Below are 19341 nucleotides of genomic sequence, written 5' to 3'. Positions count from 1 at the left end.
TTAGAGGCAAATATTGTACTTTTTACTCTGAGTAATGATCTTTTTGATAATAAGAATATCTTAATATATTACCAGTTACCTTGCAGATTAATTACTCAAAATAAAATCAACTTAATTCAATTAAAATATATTATTCTAGATGACCTAGCAGAATATTAAGAAGTTGAAATGAGCTCCACCAGCTGCAACATTAAGGGGATGTAGGCTACACATTATTGCAGCAATCACTATAAGTCACAATAATCTTATATTAGGCCTATTCTGAAATGGACCATTCATGGAATTCATTCATGGCATACTTTTGTTACTTTAAGTACATTTTGATGCTAGTACTTTTGTACTTTTACTAACGAAGATTTTAAATATAGGACCTTTGCTTATAAGAGAGTGGTTACACCTGTGTTTTTCCTGCTTCGACTTGGTGGGAAATGATGGTGTGCTATATCCACTGTATCATGTTTTGGCCAATTTAAAGTGTTGTCTGAATGTCAATTATAATTAGGCTATTAGGCTACCTCTACACAGGACTTACATCCCACAGTGTTTTGTAAAAAGCAGTGTACAATCTGCTAACTGAGGGCTAACATGAATCATGAACAGCAAATTTAGAGCTTTTGGCAACAAAAGACAGCCTGCATTAAAATTCGGACAGTTTACACCTGGCATTAACATGCACCTTTCTTGGGTGATCTGATCACATTTGGACAGCTCCAACTAGTCAGGTCATCAGTGTTGGGAGTAACGCGTTACAAAGGTAACGCAATTACAGTAATGTATTGCTTTAACTATGACTAAAAAAGGGTATTATATAATCTCAGTAACGCGTTACAACGCATTTTAACCTGAAAGTAAGTGGTATTTTGTTTTTTTAATAATTCACTAACACCGAGAAACATTTCGGCACCAGAAAAACAAATCCATGAGTGAAAGAGTAACGTAATTTCCTGTTGCGGGAATCCTATGGTCGATATTGTACCCTGGCAGGGTGCAAACTAGGGGTAGCTCGGCTCCTCTTAACAAGACGGTTCATGCCCATATAGATTTCTATAAATATGTGTTTGTGTTTTAACGAATAACTTTCAGATTACAGATTACAGAGGCTGCTGTCAGATCATCCTGACCGATGTCGGAGTGTAGGTACATTCAAATAATCAATGACGTTATGCAGCTGAACCGCGTGCATAAATGCGCACAGCGTCTTTCCTAATGGGGAGACGAATCATCCTATTTCACCCATCCACCCTCTACTAATCAGAACCTTAATTTTTATGACAGATAACTCTGCACATCACTAACCACCTATGGAGCACGTCTTACAATTAGTATAATGTGGCCATTAAATAATAGCCTAATGAAAGTAACTCAAAGTAAGGCAAAAGTAGGCTAGTGTAAAGAATTACAATTCTAAGACAGTACTAATATTGTAATATAACTAATTACTCTCAAATGACAGTAACTAGTAATCTATAATGTATTACATTTTGGAAGTAACTTGCCAAACACTGCAGGTTATACATTGCTACCTAAGTTGGTTGGTAGGTAGGTTTATTGTCGCAATATAACACTTAGAGAGTGAAATTGAGTTTTGTAACTCCCTTCTGCTACATAGCAGACAATATACATTATACAGAATCAATTATAAGAAATAAACTCTAATCAATGGAGCAGTGCTGAGGATGAATTTGAGTTTAAGAGTCTGATAGCTTGGGGGAAAAGCTGCTCTGCAGTCTGGTGGTGCGGCAGCAGAAACTTCTATATCTCTTCCCAGAAGGCAGCAGGGTGAACAGGCTGTGGCTGGGTGGGGACTGTCCTTTAGTATCCTATGGGCTCTGCATAGGCACCTCACCTCACCGATATCACTGATGCTCGGGAGATGGGTATCAATGATCTTCTGAGCAGTTTTAATCACCCGCTGCAGAGCCCTCTGGTCCTGGGCCGTGCACATCCCATGGCAGTTTGTGATGTTTCCAGTCAGGATGCGTTCTATTGCTCCTCTGTAAAAGCTGACAAGAACTTGGCACGGGAATTTAGCCTTCTTAAGCTTCCTTAAGAAATATAGTCGTTTCTTTCTTCCCCAGCGTGGAGATGTGAGATGACCATGTCAGGTTCTCTGTGATACTGATTCCCAGGAACCTGAAACTGTTCACCTGCTCCACCTCAGCACTACTGATGTAGACAGGAGTGTGCGTCTTTAGCTCCTGTTTCCTGAAATCAATGATCCACTCCTTAGTTGAGCTGATGTTGAGCTGTAGGTTTTTCTCTGTACACCACTGTGCAATATTATCAATTTCCTCCCGATATGAAATCTCATCGTTGTTTGAAATCTGGCCGATGATGATGTCATCCACAAAAGAATTCTCTCCATGTTGGGGGATGCAGTTGTGGGTGTACAGCGTGAACAGGAGGGGGCTGAGCACACAGCCCTGGGGTGCTCCAGTGTTGAGAACTAGAGTGGAGGAGGTGTGTCCGCCAGTCTGAACTGACTGGGGTCTGTTTGTGAGTGTTGTATGTAAACCCAGGGTGCTGAGTTGCTGACCACTTCCATGGGGGAGATTGTGTTGAATGCTGAGCTGAAATCCACAAACAGCATTCTGATGTTGGAGTTGTTTTTCTCAAGGTGTGTGAGGGCTGAGTGGACGGCAGTGGAAATGGCATCCTCTGGGGATCTGTTGCTTCTGAAAGCAAACTGGTGAGACTGGCTGGGATGTTGTTTTTTATGTGCTGAAGAACCAGTTTCACAAAACGCCTCATCAGAATGGGGGTGAGAGCCACAGGACGGTAGTCATCAGACTAGACACTGCAGACTTCTTAGGTACAGGAACAATGGTGGCTGTCTTGAAGCAGGTGGGAACCCTCTCCTGAGACAGTGAGATGTTTTAAATGTCAGTCAGTAATAACAACTAACTGATTGGCACAGGTTTTTAGTTCACAGCCAGGAATGTTATCAGGCCCAGCAGATTTACTCATATTCACTCTCAGCAGGACTCTCCTCACATCTGCTGTGGATACTGACAGTGGCCGGTCCTCTGGAGGTGGAGGAAACTTTACAGCTGACTCCTTGCTGAGGAGATCAAAGCGAGCATAAAAGGTGTTACGTTCATCTGGTAATGTGGCCTCACACATGATGGGGAGCTCCTGCTTTTGTAGCCTGTGATGTTTTTGATGACATATATATTTGGTGTTGTTGGTGTTGAGGTCTCTCTCCAGTCTCTGCTGATGTCTCTGCTTTGCCTCCTTGATGCCAGCTTTCAGTCTCGCTCTGGCAGTGCTGTAAGCTTCTTTATCACCTGACGGAAAAGCAGCTCTTTTCAGCTGAGGATGTGCTCTAGTGTGCCTCTCTTCAGTCACAGAGGGCGAGCTGGTGACTTCACCTTATCCCTCAGAAATAGAACTCAGGCTTGTACTACTTGGAGTTTGACACTTGCACCGTCTGCAGATGCATTCAGAGCTTCCTTTGCCATATGTTGTTGCCCTTGTCTGTGCAGACAGGGAGCATTAAGAAGATGTCAATTAAGAACAGTGTGTACAAAGTAAAAACACATGTAGTTGTGCACCATGTGATAATATTAAAATTGAATAGATGAGTTACTTCATCCAGCTTGGTGTCTCCGAGTTAATTGCAATCATGCACACAAAAATAACTAACTAATATTAAAACTCACTAACGGGTGCAACATGCACCATAGTTTTGTCATGTTACCAGTACACTGAAAGGGTTTTTTAGGTCAGCATAGAATTCGTCTCTGCAGACATTTTAACATGACTAGATTGTCTTTGTAATCACATTCAAATCTCTTTAAATGTATAATTCAAATTTAAGTGACCACACAATATCAACATCCACTCAGATCATATGATGATTGAAATTTGGCAGTCAAAGAGATAAGTAAAGGAAAAGAACTCGTAAACTTGAAGATTCATTCTAATGTTTTACGTCATGGAAATTAGATTTAATAGTAGTAGTAACTGTTTAAAAGTATTAAAACATGCAGGTATAAAATACATTTAATGTAAATTTACATCGTGCAAAACCTTTTTATTCAATCAGCTCTCACCAACCAAGAGGCCCAAGAGGATTTAGAAACTTGGATTCAACACAGCTGCTCAATAAAGGTCATATAGAAGAATTCATGTTTTTAGATGGCAGGGAACAATAGATACAAGTATCCTTGACATTGCCCAATAACGTTACTAGTGGTCAAAAGTGCTCTACGGGGGATTTCTAAATTAGGTGATTTCTTCAAGTGCATTGTTCTTGAACAAGTTCACCGAGTTCCAAACTGCAGGTAATTTGCATTCAAAGCTTTCCAGATGATTCATTCAAATCTAACTGACCACATAATGTCAACTTCCACTCAGGTCTGATTATGTAAATGTGATCATCAAAGAGAAAATCCCTGGTTTACGTGAAATTTTCCCCACGAGTATTATAAAATCCAGGTATTAATAAAGTTTGATTTAACACTGATGCTAGGTCAGTTGCAGCTTGTAGTTTGATATTTTTGTCAGGAATTTGGCTTTGAACCCAGATGCAGACAAGTAGACAGTTCATGAAGGTTAAACACAGTTTATTAAACACAGAGGAAAAGTGAAGCAGAGATTGAGGCTAAGCAGATAACTCCTCAGGTGCGGACAGGAGTGGCTGGTAAGGGCGAAGGCAGGCAAGGCAGAAGAGATGGTAGCTGTCAGGAGAGCGGGTCCATGACGGCGTGTCTCCAACAGTGTCTTCCGTGAGCTGAGGAGTACGAAGGCACAGTCACCAGGATCTCTAGAGCTGAGCACAAGAAACAGAGTTAACTACAGGTAGACAGGTTAAGGGAAGCAGGTACAAACTAGACATAGTGTCCCCTACAAACATGATTTAATCCAGATTACTGGAAACAGGTGTGCCAATCACGGATTGCCTGCAGCTGGGAAGATCGCCCAGAGTTACCAGAGGCACAGCCCACAACTCATTGGCGACCTGTCCAGGGTGTACCCCACCTTTCTCCCGATTTCAGCTAGGATTGGCTCCAGCCCATGCGACCCTGTATGCAGGATAAGCGTTTCACGATGGATTGATGGATGGACAGTCCACAACTCCGCCCTGAGGGAGAGGAAGGAAAAGACAAGCGAGAGGGAGAGGGAGAGAAAGCCAGAAAACACACAGACAGACACAAACCAAAACCCACCAAGCACCTCTCACTCGCTCAAAAAGGCAAAACAAACTCAAAAACACACAACACACCAACTGTCACCTCCCCACTAGTGGCACTGTGACAATTTTGCGATTTACACTAATTCGCTTTCAGGATGTATGCTTATTCACTTTCTTGCTAAGGGTAAGATGAGAAGATTGATTGACTGATTGGTACCACTGTCATGTCTCTCTGTTAAATATGTTAATATTAAATTAAATATTAAATGTTATGTTTAGGCAGGCTAGTTGTTTCCCCCTGCTTACAATCTTTATGGTAAGCTAAGCTAAATGGCTGTCTTTTCCGTCATACAGAAATATCGTATCATGATAAGCATGAAAGATAATACGTTTATTTCCTGAAATGTTAAACTTTTCCTTTAAGATTGTGGAAAGAAAGACATTGGCAGAAAAGTGGCAAGTCCCTTTTGAGGTTTATTACGGCTGTTATTATTTTCAATAATACAAAACACATGATCAAAGCCTGGTGGATTTTGAGGAAAAGCATTTACTTTCTAGAAGCCCCAATTGAGATTATTTCTTTTCTGGTCCTCTTTCAGGATATATTTCAGATAACTTTAACTGAACTTTTTTGGGTCAGACAGTGCTGATAACATTAAAGTTTGGAGGTGTATAAATTCAAACACCTAGGCATGCAGACTGCTTCTACAAACATTTGTGAAAGAATGGGTTGCTCTCTGTGGTACCGTGATAGGTTTCACCTGTGCAAGTCCATTCATGAAATTTCCTCACTACTTAATATTACACGTTAATTGTCAACTATTAATTGTATTATAACAAAGTGGAAGCGATTGGGAACAACAGAAACACAGCCACGAAATGGTGGCCCACATAAACTCATTCTAGTGAAAGGTACTGTTAATACATCAGCATACCAAGGCATTTTGCACAATTTCATGCTCCCAGCTTTGTGGAAACAGTTTGAGGATGGCCCCTTCCTGTTCAAACATGACTGCGCACCAGTGCACAAAGTTAGGTCCATAAAGACATGGATGAGTAAGTTTTGTGTGGAGAACTTGACTGGCCTGCACAGAGTCCTGACCCCAACCCGATAGAACACCTTTGGGATAAATTAATTAATTAATTGAATCCTAAACCTTGTGGAAAGCCTTCCCACAAGATTTGAAGATGTTATAGCTGCAAAGGGTGGGCCAACTCCATATTAAACCCTTCGGATTAAGATTGAGATGTCATTAAACTTCATGTGCCTGTAAAGGCAGGCTACCCCAAATTTTTGGCTATATAGAGTATGTACATAAATATAAATATCCAACAAATATTTCTACTTGTATAATCTGCATATGATCACCTTCAAATGATTTAGTATATTTGAATTATATTTTAAGTCCAACTTTTGTTCAGACTGTTACAAAGAAAAAGGCTGGGCTTTTTGGCAGCAAGGGTGTGTCACAATTTTCTTATCCAATCGGTCTCATCATTCAGCTTTAGATTAAACTGTACTGATTTGCATTATCTTATAAAAATAGCCTCAAACACAATAGTAGTAGTCAAACACTGAAGAGGACAGATTTTGGTAAGTTGATATCTTAGAAAACATGCAGCTTCATTTATCTGTTGGAGCTCTCTTCCATTGTATTAGTGCATGAATATAATGTAGAGTAAAAAGAACGTAAAACATCATAAACATCAAAACAAATGTTTTATATGATGCAACTTGTCAAAATGAAATTTTTTATCCAAGATGCTAATCTCAAAACAACAGAACAAAAGAGAAGTCTGATCTAAAAACAGCCCAGTGTCTAATTAAAAGCGAAAGCAAACAATACATTTTTGATTCGTCAGTTCTTCAGGTTCTGTGCAGCACATGTACTCAAAGCAGCTTCACCATGTTTGGATAATATTCTTGATACAATTAGGAGGCAGATGTTGGCAGACAGCTATGAGTAACTGTGATATTGTATTGCTGTGACAATATTCAAAGATGAAATCAAAGTTTTTTAAAATAAAGCCATGTCACTTGTATCAGTTTAATGAAATGCATAGGATTTCTATAGCAGTCCAAAAGACTCAGCAAGTAAAGGATCTAATTAAAATGTCTCACATGCTAATTCCGCTCTGATGCTGGATCTTTTTGTCCACAGTTAATCAAAGTCAGCATGGACAGGACCGTGTTTGTGACACTCCTGCTTACAGGTGAGATGTGATTTATGTGATGATTGACAGATGGTAGTTTTGTGGAAAATGGTTTTGTTTTCCATCTGCAATGTGTATAGGTGCTACTAGAAGTCAAGAAATTTAAAGTACGTACTATTTGTATTAATACACATTACACAAGTATTCAGAAGGAATAATTATTTCTATGCACATTTTACATCTCTAACCATTAAAACGTCAATTCTCATTTGAGTTAATCATGTATCTGTGAATGAGGGGGGTATAGATAAAGTGAATGACACCTTTTATCAAGGTGTGCGTGATTATTAGGTATTATTATACTTCATTACATTAGGTAAAATTGTAAAATGCCTTTCAGACTGATGCAACTCTCTTGAAATAGCTAAACTTTTGAGGCGTGACCACAGGACCATTAAAAGTTTTGTTGCAAATTGTCAGCTGGGGCACAAAAAGCGCATGGAGAAGAAAAGGTAAAAATTAACTTCAAAAGACTTGAGTAGAAATAAATGTGAAGCTACCAGGAACCCATTATCCTCCAGTCCCACCATATTCCAGAACTGCAACCTACCTGGCGTGTCCACAAGTACACGGTGCCAAGTGCTCATGGGTAAGATCGGGAAGGATCAAACAAGACCACCACTGCATAAGATTCACATGTTGATGCTTCCAAACTGGGCAAAAGAAATACCTGAAGACAGATTTTTCAAAGGTTTTACAGACAGATGAAATGAGAGTGAATCTTGATGGACCAGATGGATGGGCCCATGGCTGGATCACTGATGGACACGGCACCACTTCGAGTCAGGAGCCAGCAAGGTGGAAGAGGGGTACATTTGTGGGCTGCTATCATTAAGGATTTTGGTTTGAAGATGGACTGAAACTCAACTCCCAACCTCCTGTCAGTTTCTGGAAGATACTTTCTTCAAGCAATAGTACAGGAAGAAGTTCTTGGCATTTAAGAAGGCCATGATCTTCATGCAGGACAATGATCCATCACATGCATCCAAGTACTCCACTGCTTGGCTAGCCAGCAAGAGCCTCAAAGAGGCCCAAATAATGGCCTGGCCCCCTTCCTCACCTGACTTGAATTTTATTGAGAACTTCTCAAACGTGAGATTTATAGTCAAGGAAGACAATACACCTCTTTGAACAGTATTAGTTGTAATTTTGGGTTGTTACACATACTCTCTTAACAATTCATTTGATAGAAATACTTTTGGTCATTTAGTTGTCTAATAATTCTGCACACATATTCTTTTGAGCAAGACAAAACTCACTGCTCCTTAGTTAAACATTCAGGTTTGAGGGTCAATTATATTTTGGATTGACTGAGACCATTGTGTTTGTTCAATGATAAAATGAATCCTGAGGAATAAAATTTGCCTAATAATTGTGCACGCAGTGTAAACCATAAAGGAGGTGGAAATATTCTATATTAGAAAGATTTAGTGTTAATCTGCTGCTGCTGTAGTTGTAGACATACATTGTATGCCTTGTTTCATGGCTGTTGACTTCCTCACTCTTGCTCAATACTGGGCTAATTTCAAAAACTGTTGTCCCCTTTAGTCAAATAAAGGGGAAATAGGCTACAATTTGAAAATATCGGAAGTCACCCTTTAATGCTAACTCGAACATTTGACAGGTATCAAAAATGCTCATTTCAACTTGAAAAAAATGCCATGCAAACATTTGGTGTTACTACTCCAACTATCTCTGTATCACATTTAAATCTCTTTTGGTAATTATAATTGTTTCCAAGCAAGTAGGCTACACATGTCAAAACAAATTATATATTAAGAAAATCCTACATTCCAACAAATGCATTTCCCTCCTCAGGTTCCTGCGTAACCTCCCTTTCCTATCCAAACCTCTACTACTTTGTCAGACAGCAGATGACTTGGAAAGCTGCACGAATCTACTGCTCCACTTATTTCACGGAATTGGCCAGCGTACTTAATTTAGCAAATGTGACCACAATGATGAACACTCCAACCGGGGGATACACAGGCAATGCCTGGATAGGACTGTATCAGAGCACCTCAAGATGGCACTGGCTGAATGATCAGAAAGTCGGATATACCAACTGGAATACTGGTCAGCCAGACAACATTAATGCCAGTGAGTTCTGTGTGAGCATGAATAGCGATGGATACTGGAACGATGACAGCTGCTCAGAATTGAAACCTTCTGTTTGTTTTACTGGTGGGTATAAATCAAGATTACTGTGCACTGAACACTTTTGAGCTTCTGATAGACTAATTTACTACATTCAGACATAAATGTACTTTTCACTCCACTAGACATAATTGACAGCTGTATTTACTTTGCATATTAAGATATTAAATTCAAAACCTGCAAAAAGCTCACAAAATATCACTACATATCAGTAGAGATGTCCCAATTAAGTTTCTTTTAACCGAATCAAATCTGATTATGTTGTATTTACCAAAGTCACATAGTTGCCCAATGCACTATTTAGCTACAACCAGAAAATATATTTGTGTCAAAGATGCTCAGTATACATAGTAAAATTGATAATAATGTACATAGCAGCAGATGATATGTACTATTGATTAAATATCACATTGCTCTAGATGCTTATGTACATTTCTTTCACTTCTGTTGAAATTAAGGTTGGAGCTATTACCTCATTAAGGAAGAAATGACTTGGAAAGGTGCGGTAACCAATTGTAAAGTGTTTTTAACTCTGGCCAACATCCCCGATGAAATGACAAATTATGAAATCCAGTATGAGCTGTCAGATGTTTCAGAAGTGTGGATTGGCCTCAGCAGACCTAATGAATGGTTGTGGTCACACACTGGAAGAATCTACAGATACTTAAACTGGCAGCCTGGACAACCTGACAACAGGAACGGAAAAGAAAATTGTGCTACCGTAGTGGTGGGAGATGGAACCTGGACTGATGAACAGTGCAACACAGCATTCCCTTTCTTCTGCTATGGAAGTATGAATCACTCACATTTCCATTTCCAGCAGGGGTTTTCAAAGTCACAGACACAGACAAACCCCTGCCTTAAATCACAAGTTAGATGCCAGAAGTGATGGGTGCAGAACACTTTTTTAACCACAAGTGTGTATTGATCTGGTTAAAGGTTAAGTTTTGCAGCTAACATGCTTCTTGTTCTTGCTCATAGTTAATTATGCACCTGTCAAACAGTGCAGATAGTCCAATGACATCTTTAAGTTTAGATTGCTCTTTAGGTAGTGTTTTTTTTTTTAATACCAAGTATTTAAATAAATTAACGCTGCTGCTGGCCAAGAGTATGGCTGCAACTAAGGATAGTTTTCCATATAAATTATTATTTTCTCAATGAATCATTTGTTCAATAAAATGACTCAAAATTGCATAAAAGAAATGTCTGCCAATTTTTCTAAAGCCCAATGTGGTTTCAAATTTCTGTCTTGTTCCAAAGTTTCAAAGATCCCAACAACTAGCAAAGCTATGAGAGTGAGGATGAAGATCCAGTCCAGCGCAAACTTGGAAGATCCAGCCTGCAATGCCACCCTGCAGCAGAAGGTATAGTGTCTGTATGTGTAACCGAGTCAAATAGTAAAGGGTTCAAATCCCCAAATAGTCAATTACCAATTGCTATGGAGTTCCCCACAATTAATAAAATTCAAAGACACGAGTTTCGACCGGAAGGAAGATTTATTTAAACAAATCAGGCTTTGGGCAATTTTATTCGCTGCACAAGCACAACAATAAAAACAAATAAGATGTGGCCAATACTGTCAGAGATGCTAAGGGATAAAAGCACATGGTTAAAAACACCTCAGCATCTACAGGGGCCAGACCTGCCGGGTGGTGGGGTTACCTGTGGGCCACCCATGTGCCTTGACACCACCACTCACACTCGTGCGCAGCCACCTAGACACAGCAAGATACACACAAACATCACACAATAAAACTAAGTAAAGCATGCACACAGCTGTCATACCCACCACCACATGCATTGAAGGAGAAAGGGGTTCCCACAATCCACCACCCTGTCTGTCCGGCAGAACACTAAAAAGGGGAAAAAATGGCTAACAAGCTGAGGAAAATCGTACAGACAAAAAAAAACAGGGAAAACCGGCACACCCCTAGAAGACCCCGGCAGTTGGCAACAACATTCACAGGGGCCCATCCACCTGTAACAAATCTCATAATATAATAGACATAACAATTCAAACACAGGTTGCGGCAGTTAATCAGGCAGGCAAAACAGCAGTGGCTACAACCCTAAAATTACGAGAATTTAATTAGTTCAGTTGTTTTACACACACACACACACACACACACACACAAACACACACACACACACACACACAGCACAAACAAACTTGCTAAATACCTGACAAAATGATATTTACCTCACACAATGCAGTAAGTAGTCAACCCAGCTCTGACTCCACCTCGTTTATGGATCAGATGTTTAGGCCCACTGCAATGTGAATCATGTTATCAAAAGGCACCCAAACTAGTAAACTTACATAACTCTATTAGACAACATCCTTTTACCTCAGCATTACCCACTGCCTTCTCTGTGGTGAACCTTTAGCACGACAGGCTATTCAGCTGACGAGGTCTGGACGACAGTGGCTTAAAATACCTGTGATTAAAAGATGTTCACAAGTTAAAAACATTGTCAGCCTTGACTCATAACTCCTACAAGACATACCTGCTCTGATCTGGGGATTCGCAGCCCCCATCTCTCTTAGCCTTACTGGTCCTGGGAGGTGATACCGATTTCCATGTTTACCAGCCATACTTCGCATTGTTCTCCTAGGGGCCGTAGATCAGTAGTCCGCGGTGTGTGTAGCTTCAGTTGCCAATGGCACTTGTAGAGGGGCCCTAGACCCTTGAAGCATGGGCGATTTCTGGTGGGCCATAGGGATAACCTGATCACTAGGCTGTTGAAAATGTCTGGAGCTACGGATTACCCAGAAGCCATCAGCTAGATCTCCATCATCCCTTGGCCCCTGCAGTGGTACCTTTTCAGTTTGATGGAGCTGGGGACACAGACTGGGAGGGACCAGCTTCAGCATCGTCTGATGCACCTGGCACCGCTGAGTGGTGTCATGCAAGGGTGCGACTGGATACACTGCCCCATCTGGTGCAGGGGCCTTCACAATCTTGTACAAGACAGAACTCCAGGCATCTTGAATCTTATCGCGCCCTTGGTGGGAGTGGTTCTGAAGGTAGACCAGCTGGCGTTCTTCCAGATGGTCATCTCTCACTTTATTGTCATGCCTCTCTTTCCGGATTTGTGCAGCTGTTTTAATTCTCTCCCTAGCACAGTGGAACGCCACCTGGAGGCGCTTCTGGTGCTCCTGGATCCACTGGCAAACTCCTGCACCATCCTGTTCCTGGACCTGGCCCAGGAGGAAATCTACTGGAATCTGTGGCTCTTGGCCAAACATCAACATGTACGGAGACTCACCGGTTGACTGATGGATTGTGGTGTTGTAATTGAATACAAGTTGCAGAAGGTAATCGGGCCAGTTGCACTTGAGTTTGGGGGGAAGAGTGTGCAGCAGATCATGCATGTTCCTGTTGAATCGTTCAAATTGCCCATTCCCCTGTGGGTGATATGGAGTAGTGCAGGTCTTCTGGATACCATACTGGCCACAGAGCTGCTGAATCAGAGCACTTTCAAAATTTATGCCTTGGTCTGAATGAATGCGTGCAGGGACCCCACAATGCCTACAGGGAGATCCTGATTGCTCTCTATAAATCAACTCCTAAAGCGGCACAGGTGTGTGCCTGCTTCTAGAGAGACAGGGGGGTGGAGCTTCACTGAGAGGTTATAGCTGACCATGGCCTTACTAGACCAAAAGCCTGCCTATCACATCTGTGATATGTATTACTCATGTTATGGGGACCAAAGCTTTTGGATGAATAAACACCAGGAGTAACAGCGTATTCTGCTCTGATCCAGAGCCGTTTCTTGCGGGGATCAGAATAAGGGCTTAATAATCATGTGTTAATCTGACTTACTATAGCAGTGTCACCCCGAAGGGACCAGATTTTGCTAAAAGTAACTGCATCATGATGCCGATTTGTAAACGTCTGAATTCATACTTTGTCAGGTCTGTCTGTGAGATGATAAGCACACAACTTTTAAAATGCTTCTTTTTTAATGCCGTTCGGATTGTTCAGGGCTATGCTATGCTTACTGTCATAGTGAATATGCTGGAATCCAGTCAGACAACAGATACATATTTTTAGGATTTACCAGGTAGCTCAAATTTCTCGCTTACTTTTCTCCAAGAAGTCTCCTTTTAGAGTTAGGGTTAGTGTTAGGTTAAGTAGAGCTCTTTTTAATCCCAAAATTTAAGAAACTAAATTAATTCTGACCTCCTCCTGCAGGTAAAAAGTTAATTAAAACAGAATCTGGTGTAACTGCACAAATTCGCATCTTTGCATAGACTTTGAATGTAGTCGCGCCTCAAAAAATTTGCTTAGTTTTCTGTGTGAATACAACATTAGGGATAGGGTAACACCTCTTCCTAACATACAGCTAGTGAGTAAGCTCTAATGGATAGAGAATGAAACATTGTGTTTTATATACTACGAGCGATGTTGCCCATGTTGACTGCTGACTGAAGGGGAAACAGAAACGTCAAGGAAGTTATTGTAGATTTTGCCCAATGAAAATATGTTGGAGGTGTGCGAAACATCACAAAACATAAAGACAGTGTGAGGGTTTAAAAAAAAAAAAAAACTTCACTGACGCATAAAGCAGGTTAGGACAGGTCCATTGGGAAAAACTGAAACAACCTGATATTCCCTTGACGTCCTGTTAGGAAGAGGTGAAAGTCTCCAAGAAATGAATGTAAGTCAATGTAATGTCAACTGTGTGAGTCTGTGGGCGCATAGATGATAAAGGTATACAAATTAGAGGACAAAACAAAATACTATGAGTATCATCTTTCTCCTTCTTTAGTTAAGTGCAGCGTTTGCTAATCGGGGAGTGACTGACTTTAAGTTGACCTGGAAGAAACTGCCGGTGAAGCAGGCACAAGAGAAAATTACGATCAAAGGTACACACACTGATAATCGTACACACATACACACACAATGAATCTTTTCTAACAAACAAAATGCTTTTTTGTCTTTCCATTTAGATGCTTGCTGACCCTGTGAGAGTCACTCCCACAAAGATGCACTAAACATTGTTCATACAAAGAAGGTTAATGTATGTAGTTCAGTAAGTGACTGTGGGAACACATAGAATATGTTATTGCTGACCCCTTTTTATTTAAAGACTTGACTCAGAAAAGCTCAGGCTCGGCACGTTTTACTTTTTGTGTGTTTTGCGTGCAGTTAGAATAAATTCAGCAGTGTTGCATCTGCAGTGTAAGGATGCAGCATGTTTGACACGTCATGTGACTTAAGGGTTATGTTGAGTGATATAGCGATGTAGAACAAATATATAATAACACATATATATAAGAATTATTATGTGTTTCTGTAATACTGAATGTTGTTTCATTATTCTATTTTCTTGTAAATCTCACAATGCTGTGGTTGTAAAGTCATTCATAAATATTAACATAAAACAGTGAATAAATACATCCATTAAAAATAGAATTAAAGGAATAGTCTGGTAATATTCTATATTTTTCCAATTGTCAACAAACGTCATGAAAAGACGAAAACCAACATTGAATTGATCGTACTAACAATTATTGTCTGTCTTGTCTTGTCTTAAGCAAGGGTAGGCAATGTTGGTAAAACTAGCAAGAGACGGATAGATTTTAAAGGTATCCAACTGAAAAAATCCAGCCCATTCTCATCTCAGGGCGTCCAAATCACACCCCACACCTTCAGACCTCCCTCCAAAGCCACTTCCCCAAAACACATTTTTATGCGCAATGAGTGGTACAGGTACAGGTAGGCCAGCCAGTCATTTAATTTAGACCAAATGAAGTGATTGGACGTACTTATTACAGTCCTGCAACATCAACATATACCACATTTATTTCATTTTTGTGTCAGAGCATTTGATTTAGTGTTTAAAGGTGAAGATAATTTCAACAAAAAATGCTTCTGAAATAAATTGCCTACACTAGCTTTAAAAGCACATCCTTTCCTACATGAATATGGTCACTGTAGTTTATTTTGAGTGAAAAAATGCACAAATTTCCTCCTGTTTATTTACTTTAATAATACATTTTTCATGATGTATTTGCAGAAGTGTGGACTTAAATAGTGTTTGATATATGACACAGAGGAATGAGACAGTAATTGTTGGTACGAATGTAACGTTGGTTTTTTCGCGAGATTTTCTTAACACTAAGATAAATATAGAAAAATTCCAGCATCATCCTTTATTAAGCGAAAAAAATAACGTTATTTATTTTTTGTAAACAGTATGGTGCTTTCACATCTAACCTGTTTGGTGCATTTCAAGCCAAATCTGGTGCCTTTGCCCAGTTCAGATGATTTGCGGGTGGTGTGAAAGCTGTCAGTCAAACTGTGTCTGGTTTCAAAGTGTTCAGTCTGGCTTCTTCGATTTTAGCTTGAATTCAAAGCTTTCCTACATATATATATATATATATATATATATATATATATATATAGTTTGTTTGTGACGAGTAATGCATATATTTATGCAAAAAGATCATATGATAACACATATCTTTCCAATATTACAAGATGTCCCTTTTGATTTCCCCACTTGGGTCAATTTAGCACTGATGATGCAGGACGACAGTCACCAAAACTGTGGAATGAATCCATCCAAAATGTAATGTATGTACAAAATGTATTTTTTTGGTATAAACCAAGCAAACTATGATCTGAGGGCACCTTTAAAGGCTTTGTGTACCCATCCCCCACTGCAACCTTACTTTTCACTATGTTATAAGGTCACTCTACTTCCTACAAAGAGAGAGATTTAGCATCAGGTAAGGTTAAGTAAGTTAAGTAAACTTTCCCCTGCAGAATTGTCCAATTTGAATGCTACTTCCAGGGATACTGACCCAGGGGTTACACTAAAAATAAAAAGATATATATTTTTTTCTATTTGCATTTACATTTACCAGTTGGATTATGATTAAACAAACACTCCCTTTGGCTGTCACCCTGCATGACAAAATTAAAAGACGAAGAAAAGTTTAGCAAGAGTATAGTATAATAATATAATATAGAATAGTAGAATAGATTCATTATAGATTCATTTAGTTGCTAATATTATATATTAAGTTGATCATGTAATTCTGTTATCAATCCCTATATACTTAAATATTAATAAATGTAATGTACAGTAATAAAAGTGTTTCATTTGCAAGACCTCTATGGTCCTCCACATAGAATATTTATTCTATTTTGACTTGTAGTGTTTTTGCTTGTTTACTAAATAAACATAACAGAATTAACATTTCATAACAGTGTGTTCTGCTGTGTTCCAGTGGTCAAGAATTGTTATTGGTGCTCCTTAGGTTTTGTAATATTAAAAAAAAAGTTAATAAATTACACTTTAAAATGTTGTGTGACAAGCACACTGACAGCAGGATAACGATTTCAAAAGTGTTACATGTCACATTTTAGCATCAACAAATCATTATAATGTTTATTATACATTGGGATGTTCAATCCCCGGCCCTTGGCCAAGCTACTGAACCCCAAATTGCCCCCGATGGCTGTTCCATCAGTGTGTGAATGTGTGTGAATGTTAGTTTCCGTTCGAGCACTTGTAAATGTGATGTAGTGTAAAAGTGCTATGAGTGGCCGAAAGACTAGAAAGGCACTATACAATGCAATATACAGTATCAATTGCACTGACCATGTTTTTCAGTACTTGCCAGCTGTATATAACAATAACTCCTAATGATAATTAATTAAAATGAATGTGACCTGGACCCAGATTGGCAGCATAAAATGGATGGCTGGATTAACCAATGAAGAAAAAGGGAATTGATTTAAGTTTACTTAAATGTTTTTGCTAAAATTACACAATGAGCTTCCCAGCTATCTAACTGTAGTATCAGTGTTTGCTGTACATCTGATGTGGCTGACTGAAACTCCACTAAAAAGGCACAATCCTCCTGCAGCACAATTTACCTGTTGCAACAATCCCACTGTTAGATTGTAAGTGAGTAACGTCTCCTGACAGCCTGCAAGTATAACTAAAAATATAAATAAAATTGCCTATTTTGTCATTCATTTTTAATACTTTCTAAGGCCTTTTTTGAGGAAACTGAATTCAATGCTTCAATTCAAGACAATAAAACCATTTTAATTTAATGAAAGTGCAGCACATACAAACACACTTTAAAGTTTTTAAATTACAAATTGTCAATTGTTGTTTGAGATGTTGGTAATGTAGTTTGCTGTGCAACACTGAGGTTTGCACGCGTCATTTACATTCAAAGACCGTCCTGAATATCACATAACCAGCTCAGCAGGGAGCTTTTTTGAAAAAACAAAGGCAAATGCAGCAGTGGCCAGCCATTTCCATTTAGTTTGAATAAGAAATCACGTCTAAGAGATTTGCTAGCTTATTTCCTTTCTTTTAAAACAGCAGCATATCTATGTTCCCAAGGTTATATGTTACCAGAGTTCTGTGTTCCCCAGCTCAATATCTTCTTAATATGACAAATTAAAGTGACCTTTCAAAGGGTTTTATATTCTCAGCAGTGGTATTTGCATAGGTCACGTGTAATGTCTGTTTCCCTGGGTCAATATATTGAAATCACCCACCCACATCTTACAGCCTACTCATGTTATACTTCTTGAAACCTTCTTGAAATGTTTTCTAATTTAGTGTGGAAGAATGGGCCTGACCTCAACCCCACTTAACACCTTTAGGATGAACTGGAACACTGATTGTGAGACAGATCTCATCACCCAACATTAGTTCTGGACAGCAATCATCTAAATAATCCCAGATATTCATTAGTAAAAAAAAAAAAAGAAAATGAAGTACAGGCTGCTTACTTTGCAGATGTAATATCTTTTGTGCTGAATATAATCATATTGTAAGAGTTAGAAGTTAAGTCAAATTGTTTTTTGATTAATATATTTCAGGTAATTTACTAAAAATATATTGACAGTGTTTACTCAGTTAACTATTTACATGCTTGTATTACACAGTTGGTATTTACATATTTACATGTTTAAATCATTAAATTTGAATCTGTAAGTCAGCTAGAATATTAAGATTAATCTACCCCTGTGTTTTCCTCACATTTACTTCAGTCTAACTGCTGCTAGTTTCTGATTGGTTAGTTCAGTCACATGAGAGGCTGAACAAGGAAGTGCTGTTGTTGTTATGAAGCTGTGTAGAGAAAAGTGCTAGGTAAGAAAGGTATCCGTCTCTATCCAGTTTTTTCTTCTCATAAAGAGTGTTCCAACCACCACACATCCAACTCCCACGCTAATGTTGAAGGCATTGAAGTGTGTGCTTTAATTGACTCTGGCTCTTTTGTCTCCATTGTGAGTGAAGATTTCCAAAACTTCCATCCAGCTTTAAGAAAACGCCCTAAGACAGCATCTTCAGTGCCAGCTCGCTCAGTCACTGGACAGCACCTAGACATCCTTAGCAAGTTAACCATTGGGATTAGAACTGGAAAACAGGTATGGCAGCAAGAATTTGAAGTTTTCAGAGGTGCTTATCAGCCAGCCAGTCATTCTGGTAAAATGCCATGCTCTCCTTGACATCAGAAACAATTTATTGCAACTATGGGAGATGAGAATTCCTCTACTGCCCAAATGACATGAAGTGGCCACCTGCTGTAATGTGTGCTAACACCCACTAGGATTCCATCTATGAGTGAAACCCTCATCACAGCCTGTGTGTCAGCAGCTACCCCTGCCTCTCCTATGCCAACTGACTGTTGTGGTGTTCTCATGCCCAACCCAACCTGTGACATCATCGTGGCACACTCCGCTGCATTCTGATCAATACCTTAATGAGTTTCATTCTGCTTCTTCTGTTGATATCATGCCAGTTGAAGAAACATAATGTGCAATCTCACCTGACCCTGACTCAGCCCC

General features: G+C 39.4%; 1 protein-coding gene and 1 long non-coding RNA gene across 2 annotated transcripts; one reads left to right on the top strand and one right to left on the bottom strand.

Annotated features, from left to right (window-relative positions):
- Positions 1-7303: 7303 nt before the first annotated feature.
- Positions 7304-10878, top strand: LOC119896845 (C-type mannose receptor 2-like). Its single transcript, XM_038710278.1, has 4 exons — positions 7304-7351; positions 9170-9535; positions 9967-10299; positions 10769-10878. Exons 1-4 carry the CDS (start codon positions 7315-7317, stop codon positions 10876-10878), a joined length of 846 nt encoding a protein of 281 aa, XP_038566206.1. The 5' UTR covers positions 7304-7314.
- Positions 10879-11017: 139 nt separating this feature from the next.
- On the bottom strand, positions 11018-11791 carry LOC119897077. Its single transcript, XR_005443350.1, has 2 exons — positions 11709-11791; positions 11018-11486 (listed from the first exon to the last, which is right to left on the bottom strand). It is a non-coding gene; the product is annotated as an uncharacterized LOC119897077 (long non-coding RNA).
- Between the last annotated feature and the right edge of the window lie 7550 nt (positions 11792-19341).

The sequence above is a fragment of the Micropterus salmoides genome, unplaced genomic scaffold (genome assembly GCF_014851395.1).
Source record: "Micropterus salmoides isolate LMB-PRFRI ecotype aquatic unplaced genomic scaffold, ASM1485139v1 Ms_hic_scaffold_11, whole genome shotgun sequence".
NCBI classification, from domain to species: domain Eukaryota; kingdom Metazoa; phylum Chordata; class Actinopteri; order Centrarchiformes; family Centrarchidae; genus Micropterus; species Micropterus salmoides.
The sequence above is the reverse complement of the archived record's forward strand: the minus strand, read 5'-3'. Positions and strand labels throughout refer to the sequence as shown.

What these genes read in the sequence shown, in the direction of transcription:
- LOC119896845 (XM_038710278.1), top strand. Translation starts at nt 7,315, where the DNA reads ATGGACAGGACCGTGTTTGTGACACTCCTGCTTACAG. An exon ending in TGTGACACTCCTGCTTACAG is followed by an intron (nt 7,352 to 9,169) that starts GTGAGATGTGAT and finishes TTCCCTCCTCAG; the next exon opens with GTTCCTGCGTAACCTCCCTT. An exon ending in ACCTTCTGTTTGTTTTACTG is followed by an intron (nt 9,536 to 9,966) that starts GTGGGTATAAAT and finishes GTTGAAATTAAG; the next exon opens with GTTGGAGCTATTACCTCATT.